Source organism: Panthera tigris, chromosome F3, assembly GCF_018350195.1.
Source record: "Panthera tigris isolate Pti1 chromosome F3, P.tigris_Pti1_mat1.1, whole genome shotgun sequence".
Classification (NCBI taxonomy): Eukaryota; Metazoa; Chordata; class Mammalia; order Carnivora; family Felidae; genus Panthera; species Panthera tigris.
In genome coordinates this window covers 44,976,016-45,001,078 of record NC_056678.1, presented here as the reverse complement: position 1 = coordinate 45,001,078, position 25,063 = coordinate 44,976,016, and the positions used below count along the sequence as shown (strand labels likewise).

The window sequence follows — 25,063 nt, the reverse complement described above, 5'->3', positions numbered from 1 at the left end:
ATCTTCTTTTTTCCTTCCCTTCCCCGATGGTCACCTGTAAAGTTTCTCAATTTCCACGTATGAGTGAAATAATATATCTGTCTTTCTCTGACTGACCTTCTGATTCCATCCACATTGTTGCAAATGGCAGGATTTCATTCTTTTTCATCGCCGAGTAGTATTCCATTGTGTAAATATACCATGTCTCCATTATCCATTCATCAGTGATGGAAATTTGGGCTCTTTCCATAATTTGACTATTGTTGATAGTGCTGCTATCGTGTGGCCCTATGAATCAACCCTCCTGTGTCCTTTGAATAAATTCCTAGTAGTATAAGCACTGGATCATAGGGTAATTCAATTTTTAATTTTTTGAGGAGCCTCCACGCTGTTTTCCAGGGTGGCGCACCAATTTGCACACCCACCAACTGTGCAAGAGGGTTCCCCTTTCTCCATATCCTCGCCAACATCTGTTGTTTCCTGAGTTGTTAATTTTAGCCACTCTGGTATGAGGTGGTATCTCAGTGTGGCTTTGATCCGTATTTCCCTGATAATGAGCAATGTTGAGCATCTTTTCATGTGTCTGTTTGCCATCTGGATGTCTTCTTTGGAAAAGTGTCTATTTGTATCTCCTGCCTGTTTCTTCACTGGATTATTTGTTTTTCAGGTGTTGAGTTTGGTAAGTTCTTTATGGATTTTGGATACTAGCCCTTTATCCAATATGTCATTTGCAAATATCTTCTCCCATTCTGTCGGCTGCCTTTTAGTTTTGTTGATTGTTTCCTTTGCTGTGTAGAAGCTTTTTATCTTGATGAGGTCCCAATAGTTCCGTTTTGCTTTTATTTCTCTTGCCTTTGGAAACATGTCAAGTAAGAAGTTTCTATGGCCAAGGTCAAAGAGGTTGCTGCCTTGTTTGCTCCTGTAGGATTTTGATGGATTCCTGTTTAACACTGACCTAACATTAGCATTAGGTCCTTCATCCATTTTGAATTTATTTTTGTGTATGTTGTAAGAAAGTGGTCCAGTTTCTTTCTTCTGCATGTTGCTGTCCAGTTCTCCCAAGCACCATTTGCTGAAGAAACTATCTCTATTCCATTGGATACCCTTTCCTGCTTTGTCAAAGATTAGTTGGCCATAAATTTGTATGTCCATTTCTGGGTTCTCTTTTCTATTTCACTGGTCTGTGCGTCTGTTTTTGTGCCAATACCATACTGTCTTTATGATTACAGCTATGTAAAACAGGCTAAAGTCTGGGATTGTGATGCCTCCAGCTTTGGTTTTCTTTTTCCACATTACTTCAGCTATTCAGGATCTTTTGTGGTTCCATACAAATTTTAGGATTATTTCTTCTAGCTCTGTGAAGAATGCTGATGCCATTTAGATTGAGATGGCTAGAATGTGTAGATTGTTTTGGGTAATATCAACATTTTAACAATATTTGTTCTTCTAATCCATGAGCATGGAATGTTTTCCATTTCTTTGTGTCTTCTTCAATGTCATTCATCAATTTTCTATAGTTTTCAGCAAACAGATAATTTGCCTCTTTGGTTAAGTTTATTCCTAGGTAATTTATGGTCCTTGGTGCAATTGAGAATGGGATCAATTCCTTTCTGTTGCTTCATTATTGGTGTACAGAAATGCAACAGATTTCTGTACATTGATTTTATATCCTGAAAATTTGCTGAATTCATGTATCAGCTCTACCAGTTTTTCGGTGGGGTGTCTCGGATTTTCCATGCAGAGTGTCATGTCATCTGCAAAGAGTGAAAATTTGACTGCTTGTCTGCCAATTTCGATACATTTTATTTTGCATTGTTGTCTGAATGTTGAGGCTAGGAGTTCTAATACCATGTTAAACAACAGGGGTGACAGCGGATATCCCTGTCATGTTCCTGATCTCAGGGGCAAAGCTCTCAGTTTTTCCCCATTGTGAATTGTATTAGCTGTGGGCCTTTCATATATGGCTTTTATGATGTTAAGGTATGTTCCTTCTATCCTTACTTTCTTGAGTGTTTTTATTACAAAAGGATGCTATATTTTGTCCAATGCTTTTTCTGCATCTATTCACAGGAGCATATGGTTCTTATCTTTTTCTCTGTTAATGTGATGTATGATGTTGATTGATTTGTGAATATTGAACCAGACCTACAGCCCAGGAATGAATCCCAGTTGATTATGATGAATAATTGTTTTAATACACTGTTGAAGTCAATTTGCTAGTATCTTGATGAGAATTTCTGCATCCATGTTCATCGGGGATATTGGCCTGTAATTCTGCTCTTCAGTGGGGCCTTTGTCTGGTTTGGGCGTCAAGGTAATGCTGGCTTCATAGAATGAGTCTGGAGGATTTCCTTCCATTTCTATTTTTTGGAACAACTTGAGATGAGGTCTTAATTCCGCTTTAAATGTCTGGTAGAATTCCCCTAGGAAGCAATCTAACCCCGGACTCCTACTTGTTGGGAGATTTTTGATAACCAGTTCAATTTCTTCACTGCTTATGGGTCTGTTCAAATTTTCTATGTCCTCCCATTTGAATTTTGGTAGTGTGTGAGTTTCTAGGAATTTGTCCACTTCTTCCAGATTGTCCAGTTTGTTGGCATATAATTTTTCATAATGTTCTTCAATAATTGTTTGTATTTGTGTGGTGTTGGTTGTGATCTCTCCTCCTTCATTCGTAATTTTATCTATTTGGGTCCTTTCTCTTTTCTTTTTGAGAAGTCAGGCTACAGGGTTATCGATTTTGTTTATTCTTTCAAAAAATCAACTCTTACATTCATTAATCCATTCCAATGTGGTTTTTTTTGTTTTTTAAGGTTTTTTTTTTTTTGATTGTATACTGTTTATTTCTGCTCTAATCTTTGTTATTTCTCTCCTTCTTCTGGCTTTGGGCTTTCATTGCTGCTGCCTTTCTAGTTCCTTTAGGTGTGAGGTTAGGTTGTATATTTAGGACCTTTCTTGCTTCTTGAAATAGGTCTGAACTGCAATATACTTTCCTCTTAGGACTGCCTTTGTTGCATCCCAAGGGGTGTGAACTGTCGTATTTTCATTTTCATTTACCTGCATATATTTTTTAAATTTTTGTTTAATTTCCTGGTTGATTCATTCATTCTTCAGTAGGAGGTCCTTTAACCTTCACGCATTTGGGGGCTTTCCAAATTTTTTCTTGTGGTTGATTTCAAGCTTCATAACATTGTGATCCGAAAATGTGCATGGTATGATCTCAGTCCTTTTATATATTCTGTTTTGTGACCCAGTATGTGATCTATTTTGGAGAATGTCCAAGTGGTCCATCTGGTCCAATGTGTCCTTCAGAGCCATTGTTTCCTTATTGATTTTCTGCCTAGATGATATGTCCATTGCTGTAAGTGGAGTACTAAAGTCCCCTTCAAACATGGTATTATTATCTATACATTTATTTATGTTTGTAATTACACGATTTATATATTTGGATGCTGTCACATTGGGGACATAGATTTTTACAACTGTTGTCTCTTCTTGATGAATAGACCCCTTAATTATGATAAAATGCTATTTTTCATCTCCTATTACAGTCTTTCTTTTAAAATCTGGTTTGTCTGGTATAAGTATGGCTACTGCGGCTTTCTTTTGCCATCTAGTACCATGACACAAGGTTTTCCATCCCCTCACTTTCAATCTGCAGTTGTCCTCAGGACTAAAATGAGTCTCTTGTAGGCAGCATGTAAATGGATCTTTTTTTTTTTTTAACCCGTGGTGAAACCCTATGTCTTTTCATTGGAGTATTTAGTCCATTTACATCAGAGTGATTATTGAAAGATACGAATTCAGTGTCATTGTGTTACCTGTAGGTTTCGTGCTTGTGGTGATGTCTCTGGTCCTTTGTAGTCTTTGCTGCTTTCCACTCACAGAGTCTCCCTTAGAATCTCCTACAGGGCTGGTTTAGTGGTCATGAACTCCTTTCGTTATTTTTTGTCTGGGAAAGCCTTTATCTCTCCTTCAATTATAATGACAGCCTTGCCAGATAATTGATTCTTGGCTGCATATTTTTCCTATTCAGCACATTTAATGTTTCCTACCCTCCCTCCTGGCCTGCCAAGTTTCAGTGGATAGGTCTGTTACTGCCCTTACATGTCTACCCTGGCTCTCATTTCTTCCTGGAATTTCTTTTCAGGAGAATTCTTCCATCTCATCATTTTGGCCTGGTTTCTGTCCTTATGTGTTTTAATAGTTTGTTATATGTCCTGCACCTGTGAGAACTATATTTAAAAGGGGTCATACACTGTCCAGGGCCTGGCACTTCAGGAATTGCATTTGGAGTGTGTTGCATGCCCTCCTTTGTTGTGTATTTGGTTGCTGTAACCCACCAAACAGTCTTCTATAAGGCTCCTCCTTACTTGCAGTGGTGGATAGTTTAGACCCTCCACCAGGGGTGCTTTGATTTTTCATTGAAGTATCCCTAGAAAGATGAGAGGGCAGGGGACCTAATCCCATACAAAGAAAAAAATGAAAGGTCTGAAAAAAGGACCAAGCAGAGAATCAAAGAAGCTATAAGGCTTAATCCAGAGAGAAAGAAAGGAAAAGAAAGAAGGAGATATAGAAAAACTGTAAAAAAATAAAGTAAAAATGCTTGATTAAACAGACAAACAAACAAAGCAGAAAAATAGAGAAAAGACAAAATATATATATTTATAAGAATTGACCAAAAATCAAATCAGAAACTAAGAGCCTGATTCCAAAGGGAAAAAAAGAAGATGATTGAAAGAAATGATGAGAAAAGACAAGAGATGGAAAGAAAAGGAAAGACGAAAAGAAAAGAAAAAAGGGCAACAGACTAACATACACAACTGCAGGACAGTTGTCTGTTGGTGTCTGGGACCTACGGCTGTGCTGGTCCGGAGAAGAGGTCATCTGTTTCACTCAGTGTCAGTTCTGCTCCAGTAGATGAGCAGTTTCGGGCACACAGGGGTGGGGCTTCATGTAAGCAGATCACGACTGTGCTGGGGTCTTTTTCCCTGAAGCCCCACCATGTTGGTGATGGGGAAGAAAATGATGACACCCCAGTCTCAACCACACTGTTCAGGCAGGCCTCACACAGTAGCGCAGGCAGGTGGCTTGTCTTGCTCCACACTTCTCCCACACTTCTAGGTGCTCAGCTGGGATTCAAAACCCGATATAGTAATGGATCCTGCACCATAGGCACTTGGTTCTGGGGTAGTGCCATTCTGCACTGCTAATATGGCTGACGACTGCAGGGTCTTTTGTCTTTGAGGGTGCAATATATCCCACAGTATTCGACGGAGGGGACTGTTCTCTCCTAGTGTGCCCCTGAGATTGCCACTGCTCTCCTCCTCCCCAGGCACATGCACGTGACAGTGGCTTTGGTCCAGAGAATGGCACACACTTTTGAAAACTCTGATCTTCAGCTCCTTTGGCTGTTTTCAAAGTAAAGACTGGCACTCTCCATATTTCTTATTCCCCAGTCCGTGATCTGGAGGTTTTTCTCTTGTCCTAACTTACGTTAGGGCAATCCACAGCTTCTCTTTCTCTCCCTTTTTTCTCTCTATGGATCCCTGCCTTCCACGCCCATGCTGTTTCATCTCCCTCAGTTTGCATACAAGCACCTCTGTCCCACCAAGCTGTCTCCCTCCACCTGTGCAGATTTTTCTGTCACTCTGCAGATAGATTTCCTGGGTGTTCCAAGTGTTCTGACCCCAAAACAGCTGTGTTCAAACAAGTTCAAACAAGGACAAGTGAAGTCTTGGTCCCCCTACTTCTCCACCATCTTAACTCCTAACTGATATCCTTTGAAAACCCATAATAGGTGGATAACCAGATTTGTTCTAAAATCAGACCACCAGGGTTCAAATCTCTCCTTTACAATTTTACACCAATTTATTTGAGTTCTTTAAGACTCTACTCTTGCAAATCCAAACAGTGAAGTTTGCGCAAGGTAGAATGATTGTTAAATGACACTCATCTGGGATGTATCATGATGAAATTCATCATCCAAGGATAAAGAGAAGTTCATCTAAATCGTCAAAGAGTAGTGGAGAAAAATACCTAGAAGGTTACTTAAGTGGAATAAGACTAAATGAACACTTGATCTCAATATTGGAAGCTTCAAAAATGTGGTGGAAAAAATTTATCAATGAGAGCTATAAACTGGAGGCCAAGAATCTATATCTAGAGAAGGTATCATATACAAATCTTTACTAAAGAAAAACATCAGTATATTCAAGTATTCCAGGTGTATAATCTACATAAGTCTGCTGAAACTACTGGAAACTTTAATCAAACAAGAAAGAAAATGTTACCAGTGTACTTTAGAAGGATGAAGATGAGGGGCACCTCGGTGGCTCAGCCGGATAAGCGTCTGACTTCGGCTCAGGTCACGGTTTCTGGGTTTGAGCCCCACATCTGTGGGGCTGTCTGTGCTGACAGCTCGGAGCCTGAAGCCTGCTTCAGGCTCCCTCTCTCTCTGCCCCTCCCCTGCTCATGCTCTGTCTCTTTCTCTCTCTCTCTCTCTCTCTCTCTCTCTCTCTCTCTCTCTCTCTCAAAATAAGTAAATAAACCTTGAAAAAAAAAAAAGGAAGATGAAGATGATAATGAATACTTGGGGTGTGTGTGTGTGTGTGTGTGTGTGTGTGTGTGTGTGTGTGTGTGTTTGGAACTTTTTTTCGTGTGTTGCACAACAGTTCTTGTAATAGAATCATTTTGTGGGGAAAAAACTAATACTGGTATGGTATTAAAAGTACTAGATTATCTCTAAATCATCAAATGAAAACGGAAATTTTTTCTGGGAAATATTATATATAAATGTGTTATAAACAGCATAACACTTAAACATGTGTCAAAAATATTCCATATATAAGAAACTCAATAAAATGCAATTATATTATACCTCAATTACAATACGACATTTTGGTGTTTAAAAAGAATTGAACTATGGTTGCATTAAATGTTCACTTGTATTCAAAAATATATATATATATTATGATATATATGACATGTTACAAACACCTCATATATATGATGTGTACATGTTACAACATATGCCACATTATATATGATATATATGCCATATATGTGTGCCATATAAACCTTATATACTATGACATACTATGAATGACATTTTAAATCACTTCATGTACATAATATATGTTATATATATTCTGAGACACATGTGACATACTTTAAAACACCGCATTCTCCAATTAATATTAGAAATAACAATCAAATGTTTACTCTAATCTTAACTATTTGAATATTAAGAAATAGTCCTAGTTCATTTGTCTGATTAAATGAAAACTTTCCTTGATGATTGGTTTCAGGCATTAATTAGAAGGTTAGTTTTCTGTATAATGCGATGAATGGAAAATGTGTTTCTCTATATTTCTTACACTATTTGAATAAATAGAAAAGTAAATTAATGAATGTTTATCTAAAAAAAAAAAACCGCACTGTTTCCCTACACTGAGTTGGTCTGAGAAGAAAAGGCAGGGCTCTGATTTCTGATGAGAGCAGAAAAGAAAATAAAGAAGATAGATGATCTTAGGAATAAAATCTATACTTTCATCTCTCGAACAAGTTGCTCATTTACATACCAGGGCTAGGATATACATAGTCGGTGGATCATATACATACCCAAATAGATCTGTAGAGTTTTATTTATGAAGAGTCTTCATACAAGTTTCTATATCATATGACCCACAAGATATAATTTTAACTTCATTAGCATATCCCAGTCATCTGAATTTTATAACTTCTCTTGTCCTAGAAAACCTGATGCAATGAGTGAAATTAGACTAATAAGAGGATATAATTCATCAGTGAAACAATTCATTTCCCATCTGATTTTTTTTCTTAAGGTAAAACATCATTTATACTGTTTTTGTTTGTTTTGTTTTTATTGCAAGGGTATCGTTGTGATTTTCCAGAAATAAAACATGGTAGTCTACACCATGAAAGTAACTATAGACAAAACTTTCCAGTACGTGTAGGAGAAAAATATTGGTATTCCTGTGATCAAAATTTTGTGACTGTTTCACAAAAGCCCTGGGAACATATTCATTGCACACAAGAAGGATGGTCACCAGCAGTACCATGCCGCAGTAAGTCAACCTTTATAATTGTATATGTATAAATATTTCAAATAGTAGAGGGGGGAAAACACATAAGTGAATACAATGAAGCTTAGTATGACTAACATAAAGCCAAAGGATGAATGTTATGAGCAAAAATACCAATATGAGTTTTTCCTTTTATGAAGAGTTCTTCATAAAAATCACACTAAAGATAAAGATAGAGGCTTTCTGAAAATAACTATATCATTTACAAGGACTTAATTATAAACCTGAAGATAAATAATATTTAACATTGATTTTTTTTCCAGCATTTGGTAGTAGCTTTAATTTTGGATACTTATGCATGAGTTTAAATTTTGTACAAATAACTTTTAATTGGCTCTTTTCACTGAACTTATGGGTTTTAAATTTTTTTTGTTTCTTATTTTCATTATTTTTAGGACAATGTATCTTCAATCATTTGAAAAATGGAGAGTATCCAAAACAAGGAGTTAAATATGTACAAGGTGAAAATGTAAGCGTTAATTGCAATTCTGGCCACAGTCTTCAAAATGAGCAGACTGTAATGACCTGTACAGAGGATGGCTGGTTCCCTCCTCCTGAATGCATTCCTCTCAGTAAGTAAATGATCTGAGATCCCAGTGTACTATGCTTTTCTAACCCTCATCTAGATGGACTGTAACAAAATATCTATAACAACTTTCTTATCTCCCCTATGGAACTACTTAGTTTTCTTTTTTCCAAGTGTGTATGAGTGGATATACAAATTTCTTGATACATGTATAGCAAAATAAATGTTTACTGATAGGCATTAGTCAAGAAAACAGTAATGGAAGTACAAGGAAGAAACCTCTAATATAGGGTGACACAAGAGGAAGGAGGTAGATGTGGCGGTGTAGGGGGATCCTAGGCTTGCCTCATCCCATGAATACACCTAGATAACTATCAAATCATCCTAAATACCCTAGAAATTAACCTAAAGACCAGCAGAACAAATTCTGCAACTGAAGGTAGAGAACAAGCCATATCAAGGAAGTAAGATGTGTAGAGATTCAGTTTTCTTTCCCAAACTGAGAAGAAACAGATTGTGAACACTGAGGTGGGAAAGGAGTAGTGGTCAGAGGGAATGGTGAGAGACACACTGAAACACAGGTGAGCACACACGAGAAAACGAATCTCCATAGCAATTGGTTTGGAAAGGGCGAGGGGGCAAATTTTGTGAGCTTTGCAATCAGTGGGGCTTAAAGCCTAGGGTATTATAAGGACAGCGTACTTGGCCCTGGGAGAGTTCAAACAGCATTGAGGCTGCTCTTGGAGAAAAGGCAAGCAAAGAGCCTGTGGATATACAGCATGGAAACAGCAATCTGAAGAGCACTTGGAGAACACAGTGGGGAGGTTATTTGCTCACCTTGGAGAATATTGCAGAAAGGCAGCCTTCACAGAGACCCCTCTGGGAACAAAGGAACTGGTAGGTACCATTTCCCTCCCCTGCCCTTCAGCATATAGACATGGTCACCTTTGGGAACCAGCACAGGACCCACACTTGCTCTCTAACTTGCTTCTACCAAGCCCTGCCTCCCCATGCTCCAGTGGAATCACCCTTCCCAGTCACACTTGGCCTCAGTCCCAGCACAGGTGGCCCCCAACCCCAAAAGCCCAGACCAAATCCCTGCCCACACCTCATCTCCCAACCTGGGTGTTTGGGGTGCCATGATTCCAGCAGCAGTGGCGAGAAGTCTCATCTCACAAGCAGACCAGAGCACACCAAGTTAAAACTCACCACATTCAGGCCAGAGACCAACCACTGCCCACACAGGCAAAGAGAGCCTCTGCAGATGAGGGGCATGAAGGACAAAGCAATCAGGACACAAGAGCAGTGTGAACACAGCACACATTGGAGACACTCCCTGAAGTGCCAGGCCTTGGGGAAGAGGGATCGCGGACACCTCAGGGCACGACAGAACCTCTTTTTCATAAGGCCATTAGCCTCAAGAACAGGAGAAGTAGCTGACTTTCCTAATACAGAGAAGCAGGCACAGAAACTTAGACAAAATGCGAAAACAGAAGAATGATCTGTGAAAGATGAAAGATCTGTACAAGGCCAATGCCAGAGATCTAAGTGAAACAGATATAGGTAACATGCCTAATAGATAGTTAAAGTAAAAATTATGAAGATACTCACTGGACTTGAAAAAAAAGTGGAAGACATGAGTGAGACTCTTAATAAAGAGATAAGGAATAACATAGCAGAGATAAAGGATTCACCAAACAAAATTAGAAGCACACTTGATGGAATGAACAGCAGGCTGGAATAAGAAGAGGAACAAATTAATGACCTAGAAGGCCGTGTAATGGAAAGTAATCAAGCCAAACAAAGAGAAAAAAGAATGGTGCAAAATAAGAATACATTCAGGGAGTCAGAACTCCATCAAACATAACAACATTCATATTAGAGTAGTCCCAGAAGAAGAAGAAAGAAAAAACATGGCAGAAAATTTATTTGAAGAATTAATAGCAGAAAAGTTCCCTAATGTGAAGGAGGAAACAGATATCCAGATACAGAAGGCAGAGAACCCCCAATAAAATCAACAAATGCAAACCACACCAAGACATATTGTAACTAAATTGGCAAAACATAGGGATATAGAAAAAATTATAATAGCAAGACAAAAAAAAAAAAAAAAGAAAGAAAGAAAGAAAAAAGGCAGTCACATGCAAGGGAAAACCCATAAGGCCATGAGAGCATTTTTCAGCATAAACTTTCCAAGCCAGACGGGAGTGGAATGATATATTCAAAGTGCTGAATGGGAAACGTACTCTATCCAGCCAAGAGTATTCCATCTAGCAAGGCTATTATTCATAATAGGAGAGTTTCCAAGACACACAAAACCAGTGAAGTTCACGACCACTAAACCAGACCTGCAAGAAATATTAAGGAGGACTCTTTGAGTGGAGAGGAGAGACCAAAAGTGACAGTATGAAGGTAGGAAACACAAAAGCACTCAAGATGAATATTTCTGTGAACAAATTTCAGTCAAGGAACTCACAGAATAAAAGGATGTAACATATAACATATGACACCATATACCTGGAGAAGAGAGGAGTAGTGTTTGGGTTCAAACTTATGACCACCAACTTAATAAAGACTGCTATATACAAAAAATGTTATATACAAACCTAATGGTGACCACAAATCAAAAATCACTAATGAATATGCAAAGAATAAAGAGAGAGAAAAACAAAATATCACTAAAAAACCCCCATCAAACCATGAAAGAGAGAAAGAGAAGAAATGATCAGAGAAAATCTTCAGAAACAACCACAAAACAAGTAATACAATGAAAATAAATGCATGTCAAAAATTATTTTGAATGTATGCGGTTTAAATGCTCTAATCAAAAGACATAGGGTGACGGAATGAAAAAAACAAGACCCATCTGTATACTGCCTACAAAAGAATCATTTTGGACCAAAAGACAACTACAGATTGACTGGAGATTGACAGTGAGGGGATGTAGAATATTTATTGTGCAAATGGATGTGAAAAGAAGTTGGAGTAGCAATACTTATATTGAAGAAAGTAGACTTTAAAACAAAGAATGTAATAAGAGACATAGAAGGACACTACATAATAATAAAGGGGACAACCCAACAAGAAGATACAACTTTTATGTTGTGGAGTCACAAGTTGGGTGTATAAATATTACATGCTTCAACAAATTCAAAAAGATCAAAGTCACACCATGAATCTTTTCAGAACACAGTGCTATGAAACTGTAAGTCAACCACACACACACACACACACACACACACACACACACACAAATCTGAAAAGGACACAAATACACAGAAGTGAAAATACACGCTAATAAACAATGAATGGGTCAACCAGGAAATAAAAGGAAAAAAATTACATAGAAACAAGTGAACATGAAAACATAGCAATTCAAAACCTGTGGGATGCAGCAAAACTGTTCTAAGAGGGAAATTATCATAATACAGGTCTACCTCAATAAGCAAGAAAAAAATCAAATAAGCAACCTAACCTGGCACTTAAGCTAGAAATCAACAACAAACAAAACGCCAAAAAGCAGAAGGAAGGAAATAATACAGATTAGAGCCGAAATAAATGATATAGAAACTAGACAAACGACAGAGCAGATCGAAGAAAACAGGAGCAGATTCTTTGAAACAATTAATAAAATGACAAACTGCTAGCCAGACGTATCAAGTAGAAAAGAGAAAGGACCCAGATAAATAAAATCACAAATAAGAGAGGAGAAATAACAACCAACACCACAGAAATACAAACAACTGTAAGAGAATATTGTGAAAAACTATATGCCAACAAACTGGACAATCTGGAATAAATGGATAAACTCCTAGAAACATAAACTACCAAAACTGAAACAGGAACAAATACTGAACAGGAACAAAAACTGATACATGAATTCAGCAAAGTCGCAGGATACAAAATCAATGTACAGAAATCAGTTGCATTCTTATACACTAATAATGAAGCAACAGAAAGACAAATAAAGAAACTCATCCCATTCACATTTGCACCAAGAAGCATAAAATACCTAGGAATAAATCTAACCAAAGATGTAAAAGATCTGTATGCCGAAAACTATAGAAAGCATATGAAGGAAATTGAAGAGGATATAAAGAAATGGAAAAACATTCCATGCTCATGGATTGGAAGAATAAATATTGTCAAAATGTCAATACTACCCAAAGCTATCTACACATTCAATGCAATCCCAATCAAAATTGCACCAGCATTCTTCTCGAAACTAGAACAAGCAATCCTAAAATTCATATGGAACAACAAAAGGCCCCGAATAGCCAAAGTAATTTTGAAGAAGAAGACCAAAGCATGAGGCATCACGATCCCAGACTTTAGCCTCTACTACAAAGCTGTCATCATCAAGACAGCATGGTATTGGCACAAAAACAGACACATAGACGGATGGAATAGAATAGAAACCCCAGAACTAGACCCACGAACGTATAGCCAACTAATCTTTGACAAAGTAGGAAAGAATATCCAAAGGAAAAAAGACAATCTCTTTAACAAACGGTGCTGGGAGAACTGGATAGCAGCATGCTGAAGGATGAAACTAGACCACTTTCTTACACCATTCACAGAAATAAATTCAAAATGGATAAAGGACCTGAATGTGAGACAGGAAACTATCAAAACCCTAGAGGAGAAAGCAGGAAAAAACCTCTCTGACCTCAGCTGCAGCAATTTCTTACTTGACACATCTCCAAAGGCAAGGGAATTAAAAGCACAAATGAACTATCGGGATCTCATGAAGATAAAAAGCTTCTGCACTGCAAAGGAAATAATCAACTAAACGAAAAGGCAACCAATGGAATGGGAAAAGATATTTGCAAATGACATATCGGACAAAGGGCTAGTATCCAAAATCTGTAAAGAACTCACCAAACTCCACACCCGAAAAACAAATAATCCAGTGAAGAAATGGGCAGAAGACATGAATAGACACTTCTCTCAAGAAGACATCCGGATGGCCAACAGGCACATGAAAGATGCTCAGTGTCGCTCCTCATCAGGAAAATACAAATCAAAACCACACTCAGATACCACCTCACGCCAGTCGGAGTGGCTAAAATGAACAAGTCAGGAGACTATAGATGTTGGCAAGGATGTGGAGAAACGGGAACCCTCTTGCACTGTTGGTGGGAATGCAAACTGGTGCAGCCGCTCTGGAAAACAGTGTGGAGGTTCCTCAAAAAATTAAAAATACATCTACCTCATGACCTAGCAATAACACTGCTAGGAATTTACCCAAGGGATATAGGAGTGCTGAAGCATAGGGGCATTGTACCCCAATGTTTATAGCAGCACTCTCAACAATAGCCAAATTATGGAAAGAGCCTAAATGTCCATCAACTGATGAATGGATAAAGAAATTGTGGTTTATACACACAATGGAATACTACGTGGCAATGAGAAAGAATGAAATATGGCCTTTTGTAGCAACGTGGGTGGAACTGGAGAATGTTATGCTAAGTGAAATAAGTCATACAGAGAAAGACAAATACCATATGTTTTCACTCTTATGTGGATCCTGAGAAACTTAACAGAAGACCATGGGGGAGGGGAAGGAAAAAAAAGAGGTTAGAGAGGGAAGGAGCCAAAACATAAGAGACTCTTAAAAACTGAGAACAAACTGAGGGTTGATGGTGGGTGTGAGGGAAGGGAGGGTGGAGAGGTAATGGGTATTGAGGAAGGCACCTCTTGGGATGACCACTGGGTGTTGTATGGAAACCAATTTGCCAATAAATTTCATATTAAAAAAAAAAGAATTTGGGAGTTCCCCAAATAAACCTTGCCATGTTTATATTCAAAAAAAAAAAAAGGAAGAAAGAAAGAAAATTGAACAGATCAATTACCAGCAATAAATAAATAAATAAATAAATAAATAAATAAATAAATAAATAAATAAGAGTTAATGCCTATTCTCAAACTACTCCAAAAAAAAAAAAAAAAAAAAAAAAAGAAAAGTAGGAAAAACTCCCAAATTCATTCTATGAAGCAGCACTACCCTGATACCAAGCCAGATACAGCCACCACAAAATAAGAGAACTATAGTATATGTCAATATTTCTGATGAGTATAGATGCGAAAATGCATAACAAATACTAGCAATCCGAATCCAACAATAAATTTTAAAAAATTATTCCCCACAATCAAGTCATGTCTGTTCACGACTTATACCCGGTGATTTCTTCCTGAGTTGCAAGGATGGTTCAATATTCACAAACCAATCAATGTGTGATACATCACATCAACCAAATCACAGCCATAAAAGAAAAGATGAAAACCATATGATCATTTTAACATATACCAAAAAACCCATTTGACAAACTATAACATCTATTCGTGATAAAAGATCTCAACAAAGTAGGGTTAGAGGGGACATATCTTAACATAATAAAGGCTATACATGAAAAAAACCACAGCTAACATCATCTTTAATGGGGGAAAATTATGAGCTTTCTTCCCAAGGTCAGGAACAAGACAAGACATAACAAGACGAGGAGGTCTACTCTTCCACTTTTACTCAATAAAGTACTGAAAGTCCTAGCCACAGCAACTAGAACAAAAAGGAATAAAAGGCATTCAACTCGGTAAGGAAGAAGTAAACCTTTCACTATTTGCACATGACATAATATTTTATACAGAAAACCCAAAAGACTCCACCAAAACGTGCTAGAACTGAAGTGAATTCAGGAAAGCTATAGGATACAAAATCAATGCACAGAAATCTGTTGCATTTCTGTATAACAATAATAAAGTAGCAGAAAGACAAATTAAGAAAACAGTCCCATTTACAATTGCAATAAAAATAATAAGTTACCTAGGAATAAACCTAACCAAAGAGGTGACAGATCTGTACTCTGAAAACTATAGAACACTGATAAGAGAAGTTGAAGACAACACAAAGAAAATGGAAAGGCATCCCATGTTCATGGGCTGGAAGAACAAATATCGTTAAAATGTCTACAAAACCCAAAGCAATCTGCACAATCAATGCAACCCCTACCAAAATACCAACGACATTTTTTATAGACCTAGAACAAACAAGCCTAAAATTTGTATGGAACCACAAAAGGCCCTGGTTAGCCAAATCAATCTTGAAAAAGAAAAGCAAAGCTGGAGGCATCATAATTCTGGACTTCAAATTAATATTACAGAGATAGTGATCAAGAGCATATGGTACTGGGGCAGAAATAGACACATAGATCAATGGAACTGAATGGAAAACCCAGAAATAAACCTACAATTATACACTCAATTAATTTTTAACAAAGCTGGATTGAATATCCAGTGGGAAAAAGACATTCTGTTCAACAAACGATGTTGGGGAAACTCCACAGCAACATGCAAAAGAATGAAACTGAACCACTTTCTTACACCATACACAAAAATAAATTCAAACTGGATTAAAGACCTATATGTGAGACCTGAAATTATAAAAATTCCTGGAAGAGAGTACAGGCAGTCACTTCTCTGACATCAGCCACAGCTTTCTAGATAGATCACCCGTGGCAAGGGAAACAAAAGCAAAAAAGAAGAAACTATTGGGACTACATTAAACTACAAAGCTTCTGCACAACAAAGGAAGCAATCAACAGAACTAAAAGGCAACCTATGGAATGGGAGATGATATTTACAAATGACATGTCTGGTAAAGGGTAGTATCCATAATATATAAAGAACTTCTAAAACTCAACACCCCAAAACCTGATAATCCAATGAAAAATGGGTAGAAGACATGAACGGATATTGCTCCAAAGAAGACATACAGATGGGCAATAGACACATGAATGATACTCATTAGCACTTATCATCAGAGAAATACAAACCGAAAAAACAATAAGATGTCACCTCACAGGTGTTGGTGAGGATGTGGAGAAAGGGGTACCCTCTTGCACTGTTGGCAAGAATCCAAACTGGTGCAGCATCTCTGGGAAATAGTATGGAGGTTCCTCAAAAGGTTAAAAATAGAATTGCTGTAATATCCAGGAATGAAGTCTTGCCATTTGCAACAACTTGGATGGACTAGACAGTATAATGCTAAGCAAAATAAGTCTGTCAGAGAAAGACAAATACCATATGATTTCAGTCATATGTGGGATTTAAGAAACAAAACAGATGAGCAAAGGGAGGAAATTTGAGAGAGAGAGAGGGACCAAAAAAAAAAAAAAAAAAAAGGCTCTTCAGTGTCTTAAGTGTAGAGAACAATATGATAGTTACCAGAGGGGAGAAAGCGGGCAGAGGGGATGGGTGAAATAGGTGATGGAGATGAAAGAGTATCCTTGTCACTATGAGCACTAGGTGATGTATGGAATTGTTGAATCACTGTACTGCATACCTGAAACTAATATAACACTGTATGTCAGCCAACCGGTGTTAAAATGAAAACTTACATACATACATACATACAGTCAATCTAGAAAAAAAATACAGTACAAAGAATTTTGAAAGCAACAAGAAAGAAAAACCTGCTTCACATACAAAGGCACTTCTGTGGGAGGTGTTTCTAGTAATACATGCGTACAGTAAAAAAATAAATGATCTCAAATATACAATCAAACTGTATACATCAAAAAGCTAGTAAAAGAAGGGGGTACCTGGGTAGCTGAGTTGGTTGAGTGTCCAACTCTTGATTTCTGCTCAGGCGATGATCCAGGATCATGGGCTTGTACCCCACATAGTGCTCCGCACGTGAGGGTAGACACTGTTTCAGATTCTCTCTCTCCTACCCCTCCCTACCCTGACTTGTGATGTCTGTCTAACAAATAAAATGAAATTTTTTTCATTAAAAAACTTGGAAAAGAAGAAAAAACTAAGCCTAAAATTAGCAGAAAGAAGGAAATAACAGAAATCAGAGCAGAAATATATGAAATAAAGACCAAAAAGTCAACAAAATAGATACCTACCTTTTTCAAAATGTAGACAAAATTGACAAACCTAAGCTGATTAACTAATTAAAACGAGAGATCGCATAAATAAAATAGAAATGAAATTGAAGATATTCAACTGATACCACAGAAATGCAAATGTTCATAAGAGACCACCATAAATGATTACACACTGACAAATTGGATAACAGAGAATGGATAAGTTCCTGGAAATATAAAACTGACAAGACAAAACCATTAAGAAATGGAAAATCTGAACAAACCAGTAACAAGTAACAACACTGAATAATTAATTTAATATATCTCCTCAAAGAAAAGTCTGGGACCAGAAGTATTCACTGGTAATTAACAGAAGATTTAATACCAATTTTTATTTAAAAACTCCAAAATTTTGAGGGAGAGCACTTCCAAAAATAGATTAACTTTAATACCAAAACCAGACAAGGATGCTACAAAAAAAATTATACCCGACATCACTGATAAACATAAATATTGAAATGCTCAACAAAATGTTAACAAACTGAATTCAATAGCACATTAAAAGATTCACACACCATGATGAAGTTGGGTTTATCTATGGGACTCAAGGGTGATTCAACAGATTTAAATCAGTAATATGATATAGCACATTAACAAAATTAAAGGTAAAAATCATATAATCATCCAGATAGATACACAAAAAGCATTTGGCACAATTCAACATCCATTTATGATAAAAACTGACAACAATTAGGTATTGAAGAAATGTACATCAACATAATGAAGACCATAAATAAGAAGCCCATAACTAACATCACATTTGATGAAAAGCTAAAAGCTTTCCCCAAGGATCAGGAAAAATACAAAGATACCCACTCTCATCGGTGTTGAAAAAGGGAAATAAAATGTATCCAAATAAGAAATAAAGAAGTAAAGAGGCACCTGGGTGGCTCAGTCGGTTAAGCGTCCGACTTATGCTCAGGTCATGATCTCACGGTTCGTGGGTTCGAGCCCCACATTGGGTGCTGTGCTGACAGCTCAGAGCCTGGAGCCTGCTTCAGATTCTGTGTCTCATTCTCTCTCTGCCCCTCCCCGACTTGTGCTCTGTCTCTCTCTGTCTCTCAAAAATAAATAAATGTAAAACATAAAAATAAAAAATAAATAAAGAAGTAAAATTAGCTCTGTGTGCATATGATGTATTCTTTAGGGAAAACACTAAAGACTCCACAACAACAACAACAACAACAACAACAAAACCTGTTAGAATTAATAAATGAATTCAGTAAAGTTGTAGGATACAAAATCAATATACAAAAATCTGCTGTATTTCTGAACACTAATAATGAACTATCAGAAAGAGAAATTAAAATAAGTTTTCATGAGATGTGGGTGTTACCTAATTCTGGAGGTTTCAAGGGCCAAATATAATCTTTCAGGAGTAAAATATAGATCAAAGCTAGAGAGATTCTCTTCTATCAGAAAACAAAGTAAAACAATTTTTTTGTATATTGTTTCAAGTACAAGATGGTTTCCAATTTTAGAGTTAACCCTCAAATGGAAAAAAAAATTGACATTATCAATCGTAAGAATTACTTATAAATTAATTAAAAGTACTATTTTATAAAGATGTGTATGAATGTTATACACAGTTATGTAATCCAGAAAACTTGAGGTAGTGGCGTTTAATCCTGAACTCTTGTGTTTCAATGCCAATATGATAAATAGGAATTCGCCTTCTGCTGTCAAGAACACTCCAGTTTTTAGAAGTATTTGTGTGATGTTTACCTATATGGTGTGATTTAAAGTTGTGCAGTGGCCCAATTGCCTTCAATATCCTCTCTTCTTTGAAATGTAGTAGGGGCTCCTGGGTGGCTCTGTAGGTTAGGCATCTGACTCTTCCTTTTAGCTCAGGTCATGATCTCAGTTTGTGGCATTGAGCCCCACAGCAGGCTCTGTGCTGACAACTGGGAGCCTGCTTGGGATTCTCTCTCTCTCTCTCTCTCTCTCTCTCTCTCTCTCTCTCTCTGTTTCTCCCTCTCCCCCGCTCCCCCTCTTTCCCTCTCCCCCTCTCCCCGTCTCTGCCTCTCCCCCTCTCCCCATCTCTTCCTCCCCCCCTCCACTGTTGGCACTCTGTCTCTCAAAATAACTAAATGAACAATAAAAAAAATAAATTCTATTTTAAAAAATTAAAAAAAATGTTTTTTAAAAAAGAAAAAGGAAATGTATTGATATTACTAGATTCAACAAACCTGAAATTTATGTGGAATAGCAAATACTCTGAATAAATACTTTAGAATAGTAAAATCCAATAGTATTTACTGCAATTTACTGTGAATCATTATAAGCTGAAAAGTTCTCTATTACAATTTCAGTGAGGAAAGGTAGAAACGGATGATGAGGGTGAAGAAGGGACTAAGGAACTCTGGAAGTTGAGGTGGCCCTGGGGAGGGGAGATCTGATGGGTGAAGCGTGACAGTGAGCGCCATGAGAAGGGTCAGAGCAGACGCCCCGGGAGTGTCACGAGAGGGAGAGGTGTGCCACAGCAAGCCTTGTTTATTTTTAATGTAGACATAATGGAGAATGCATATGCTACTTTTCTGCCTGCACATAATGTTAAACTACAACTCACTTACCAAGTTTTGTTGAAATTGTTCTTAGCTGAAAATAAGTGTGTCCCCCAATGACACGTAAATTCTCTTTGGCCTTTGATTGCTAGGGCTACTGGCCAAGTCTACATCGATCCACTTTTCTTTGCCCAATCCCTGATTGTTCTACAACCTTTGCACTTTCCCTTCTTCCCAATTATGCCTCCCCCTCACCCCACACACCATTCCTACCTGCCCAGGATGTGAGTTTTTCCCAACCAGTCCATCCTGTGCTCACTTAGCTGATGTGCACTTTACCCATATCTTAACAACTTTAACTAGTTTCAGAATATGGTGCATAAACAAGAGATGATATATTTGGGGTAAAATGTGCTACATTTTAGGAAAAACATCAGAAAAATAACAAAAGGTTAAATAGGTTTGACAGAGCACTTCTCTGTGTTTGGACGTTTTAACTGAGAGAGCCAAGTTTCTCAAACCATGTTGACCAAAACTGTTATAGATAGGAAAGTGATTATAGAATTGTTCCTTCAAAGGCTCCCCACAGCCTTTTTGAACAAAATTAAAATGATTCCTGACTTCAAAATTATGGCATACATTCAAAATTAAGACACGTAGACAAGAGGTACAATGGAGTTACAGATAGCAGAGTTTCTTGGGTTCATGCAATAGAGCTTTGAGATCACTGTACATGTGTTCTCATGTCTTACCTTTTACATTGGTTGCCGTCCACTGTGCTCTTCCCATGGGTTGCCTGCAATCTGCAGATATAATGGAAAGGTTCCAAAAGAGCTTCATATTCATCCATTCATTCTTTCATTCGTTTATTTGCCCATCCAATGGTCACTTTTTAAGTGCCTGCTAAGTGCCAGGCATTAGGACTAGCATTTACCAAAAGGCCATTTAGTGGGGAAAACAAAAGGAATGATTATTGTATTTCGTCAACATATTGTATTTTACTGTATAAAGCATTGTGATGGAGACAAGGAAAAGAGAGACTACAGGGTCATTTAGAGGAGGCAAGAAATCCAAGTTGCAATGAGTTTGGAGTGGGATCAGGTTGGGGAGTTTGTAAGAGGTGGAATGAAGAGAGCCAAATCTGTCAGGGTCACGATGGCATCTTGGGTAGGCTTTGAAGGTTGGATGGGAGTCATGGAAATAAGGATGCCAGGGAGGAGGACATTCAAGACTGAGGAACATGGCTCCTGGGTGGCTCAATTGGTTAAGCATCGGACTCTTGATTCAGCTCAGGTCATGATCTCAGTCTTGACATCGAGTCCCGTGTGGAGCTCCACCCTGGGAATGGACCCTGCTTGGGATTCTCTCAATCTCTCTCCCTCTCTCTCTCTCTCTCTCTCTCTCTCTCTCTCTGTCTCCTTTTACTCCTGCCCCCTCCATAAAAAAAAAAAAAAAAAAAAAAAAAAAGGACTGAGGAAACATCAGTTGTGTTTACAAAAGACTGATAGTAGATCTGTAAAAATGGAGGATTGAAATCATCCCCACCTTTCTAAATCTTCCATCAGTTACAATTCCAGAAGTACTACAGGTGAAATTGGGTATAGTGTGTGTTGTTTTTCTTCTTTTCTTTTTTAATCCTTATCCTCAGGATTGACATGATAATTATTCAGATGCAGAATCATTCCTGCTACAGTTTTTAAACGTCCTTATTTTAATGTCTCCCTCCAACTAAGCTCCTTTTTTATAGCAACCAGTCAATATATACTAACAACTTATTTTAAGAAGCTACCATTTTGACTTGAACAATAATTGGCATTAGGTAGTAGCGATCCAAATACTACACATTTCAAGAAATTTGATTTCAGTGATATATTCAGGCTGTATCCTGATAGTAACTTGCTTCAATCCTAATTATGGCATACTTGTATTCTGCCCAATTTCTTATAGCTATGACCTGTTCTCCCATTTGCTTTCCATAATCCTGTAATTATCTTCATGGTCTTTACACTGTTAAAATTTCAAGAGGAAATTGCATAGTCATATTTAAGAAAATATTTAAGCATAAGTTTATTTTTTCAAATGCCTCAATAGTATAATATAATCTCTCTCTGCTTTTTCTAGAGTTTATATTTTTAAAAACTTCATTGCAACCGATAACTTTATTTATAGACGTGTATATATTATTTGCCACATATCTTTATCCTCATGTTATTTGTAAAATAATCTGAATATATCGTATTTTGAAAGACTAATTGGATCATATCATGTACATGTATATGTAACTAATATTCATATATACCAATGAGAAGATAGGAAAGAAATTTAACATAAAATATCTATTTTGCCATTTCCATTTTGTCCATTTGATTTACTTTTTCGATGTTGATTTTTAGTTTGGCTTTAGAATCTGTTCTAATGCCTACTGAGTTTAGAATTAAGCTATTTAAAAAGTAGTATCTCCTATTCTTTTTTTCTCAAAATAATTTTAGAAAAATAGAGTAATTGTACAAAGAGACCAACCTTACTCTACCAAAGCAGTCTGGTATACATTTGATTGAGGTTTTCTTGATTAGGTTTAGAATGTCTTACAAATGAAAGGAAAATTCAGCAAAGAATTTTAATCACAAGAGTGACATGACCAATTTTGGAAAAAAAATCCTATGTAACCCCGTGGAGAATGGAGGCTTGCAGACTAGCTAGCAGACTGTGTCACAGTGAAGGTGGCAAATGGTCATAATCACAACTCAGATTTTGGAGATGGCACTGGAAAATGGGGCAATGGAGTAGGGGGTCGTGACACTGTTTTCGTACAGTCAAGAGATGCCATTCAAAGTTCATGGAAAAAGCACCATAATTTTAAGAGTTATTTGAAGTAAAAAGGGTAATCAATATGAGAATACTTATACTATAGTAAACATATATACATAGTAAAAATTGTGAGAAGCTGTTAGGAAGATTATGTGAAAGGTGTGTATATTTGTCTTTCCCATCTGGTTGTTAAAAGCAATTAACCAAATTTGAAAATTCAAGAGCAGATGGTATAAATGTATTATTTTGAAACATAACCTGAGGAAAAGGCATTTGCCTCAGGCTAGCTAATGGGCTAGTGGTGTGTGTGTGTGTGTGTGTGTGTGTGTGTGTGTGTGTGTGTGAATTGATTACTTTAAATGTTTTGAAGATGGATTACTCTTGGCCGATTAGTTCAAAAAATAATTTAAATGAAATAAATTAATTGATAAAACTTTATTACCTTTACCTTGCATTAGCTTAATAGGATAGGAACTGTGTTTATCAAAATATTAACATATTACTAAAAAACAGTTCTGTACTCACAATATTGGCATCTGTGTTTGAAAATTAACTTATTTTTCCAATAGCCAGAATGCCATGAAGTGGATTTGAATTTCTGAAATGAAAAACACACATATTAGCCTGCAATTAAGCATAAAATCTTCATCATGAACATTAAATTTAAAAACGAACAACAAAAAAAATCTGGCTCTTTGGAAGAGGGGGGAATCCAGAGAAGTGGTTTGTGTTGTCTTATGACAGGATGTTAGCACCATCTAGTGGAGAAACAGAATGTTTACTTAAATTCTAAAAATCAAAATTAATGTAGAATCATTTATTAAAAGTTCCCTAACATAAATGTGCTAAAAATGTGCTAAAACATCAAAGAGAAATTACTGCATATGAAATCTCACACAAGTATTATTTACTACAGAAAAGTCTAGTTTTATATGGAGCGTGTATGAAATGTGAAACATGTTCATCAGAGATGGGTTCCATGATGGTCTTCACCTCTGTTGATTATTTGCCCCTTACCTTTTAAAAAGAAATTCTAGAATAGAATGTTAAGCCATTGTCATAAAACCAAGTAAAGAAAGGAGTTATGCAGTGAAAGTAATACTAATAAATATGTCTGGTGATAAGTATCTTTGAATTTGCCATTTTTAAAAGTAATCATTGGAGACCTAATGTAATCATTCTATCTTTCAAAGTGTTTTTTTAAATTAAAGTTTTTATTTAAATGTAATCATTCTATCTTTTAAAGTTTTTATTTAAATTACAGTTAGTTAGTATCTACTGCAATATTAGTTTCAGCAGTAGCATTTAGTGGTTCATCATTTACACATAACACCCAGTGCTCATCACAACAAATGCCCTCCTCAGTATTCATTACTTGTAATCCATTTCCCCACCTACCTCCCCTCCAGCAACCCTCAGTTTGTTCTCTATACTTAAGAGTCTGTTTTATGGTTTGCCTCTCTTTTTTTCCTCCTATGTTCATCTCTTTCATTTTTTAAATTCCACATATGAGTGAAATCATGTGGTATTTGTCTTTTTCTGACTGACTTATTTTGCTTCGCATAAATACACTCTAGTTCTGTCGGTGCATTACAAATGGCAAGATTTCATACTTTTTGATGGCTGAGTAATATTCCAGTGTGTGTGTGTGTGTGTGTGTGTGTGTGTGTGTGTGTGTGTGTGTGTGCTGCATCTCTTTATCCATTCATCCATCAGTGGACATTTGGGTTCTTTGTATAGTTTGACTAATCGTTGATATGCTGCTGTAAATATCAAGCTGCATGTAGCCTTTCAGAATCAGCATTTTTGTATCCTTCTGTTAAATACTTAGCAGTGCAATGGCTGGATTGTAGGGTAGTTCTATTGTTAACTTTTTGAGGACCCTCCATATTGTTTTCCAGAGTGGCTGTTCCAGTTTGCATTCCCACACCAACACTGCAAGAGGGTTCCCCTTTCTCTGCCTCCTTGCCAATGCCTTGTTGTTTTCTGTGCTGTTAATTTCAGCCATTGACAGGTGTGAGATAGTATCTCATCGTGGTTTTGATTTGTATCTCCTTAATGATGAGTGATGTTGAGCATCTTTTCATGTATCTGTTGGCCATGTGTATGTCTTTGGAAAACTAGTCATGTCTTCTGCCCATTTCATAACTGGATTATTTGTTTGGGTGTTGAGTTTGATAAGTTCTGTATAGATTTTGGATACTAACC

General features: G+C 37.0%; 1 protein-coding gene across 3 annotated transcripts in view; it reads left to right on the top strand.

The window, feature by feature from the left end:
* The window catches only part of LOC102956603 (complement factor H-like), a 200,018-nt gene that overhangs the window by 126,165 nt on the left and 48,790 nt on the right, over nucleotides 1–25,063 (top strand). For 2 of the 3 annotated variants that reach the window (XM_042976096.1, XM_042976095.1), the window contains exons 2-3: nucleotides 7,875–8,069; nucleotides 8,483–8,659. The exons of the other annotated variant lie outside the window; for it this stretch is intronic. In XM_042976096.1, coding sequence (XP_042832030.1) covers nucleotides 8,608–8,659 — 52 coding nt within the window. In that variant the 5' untranslated portion in view covers nucleotides 7,875–8,069; nucleotides 8,483–8,607. The remainder of the gene's footprint in view (nucleotides 1–7,874; nucleotides 8,070–8,482; nucleotides 8,660–25,063) is intronic. 3 annotated transcript variants of the gene reach the window in all.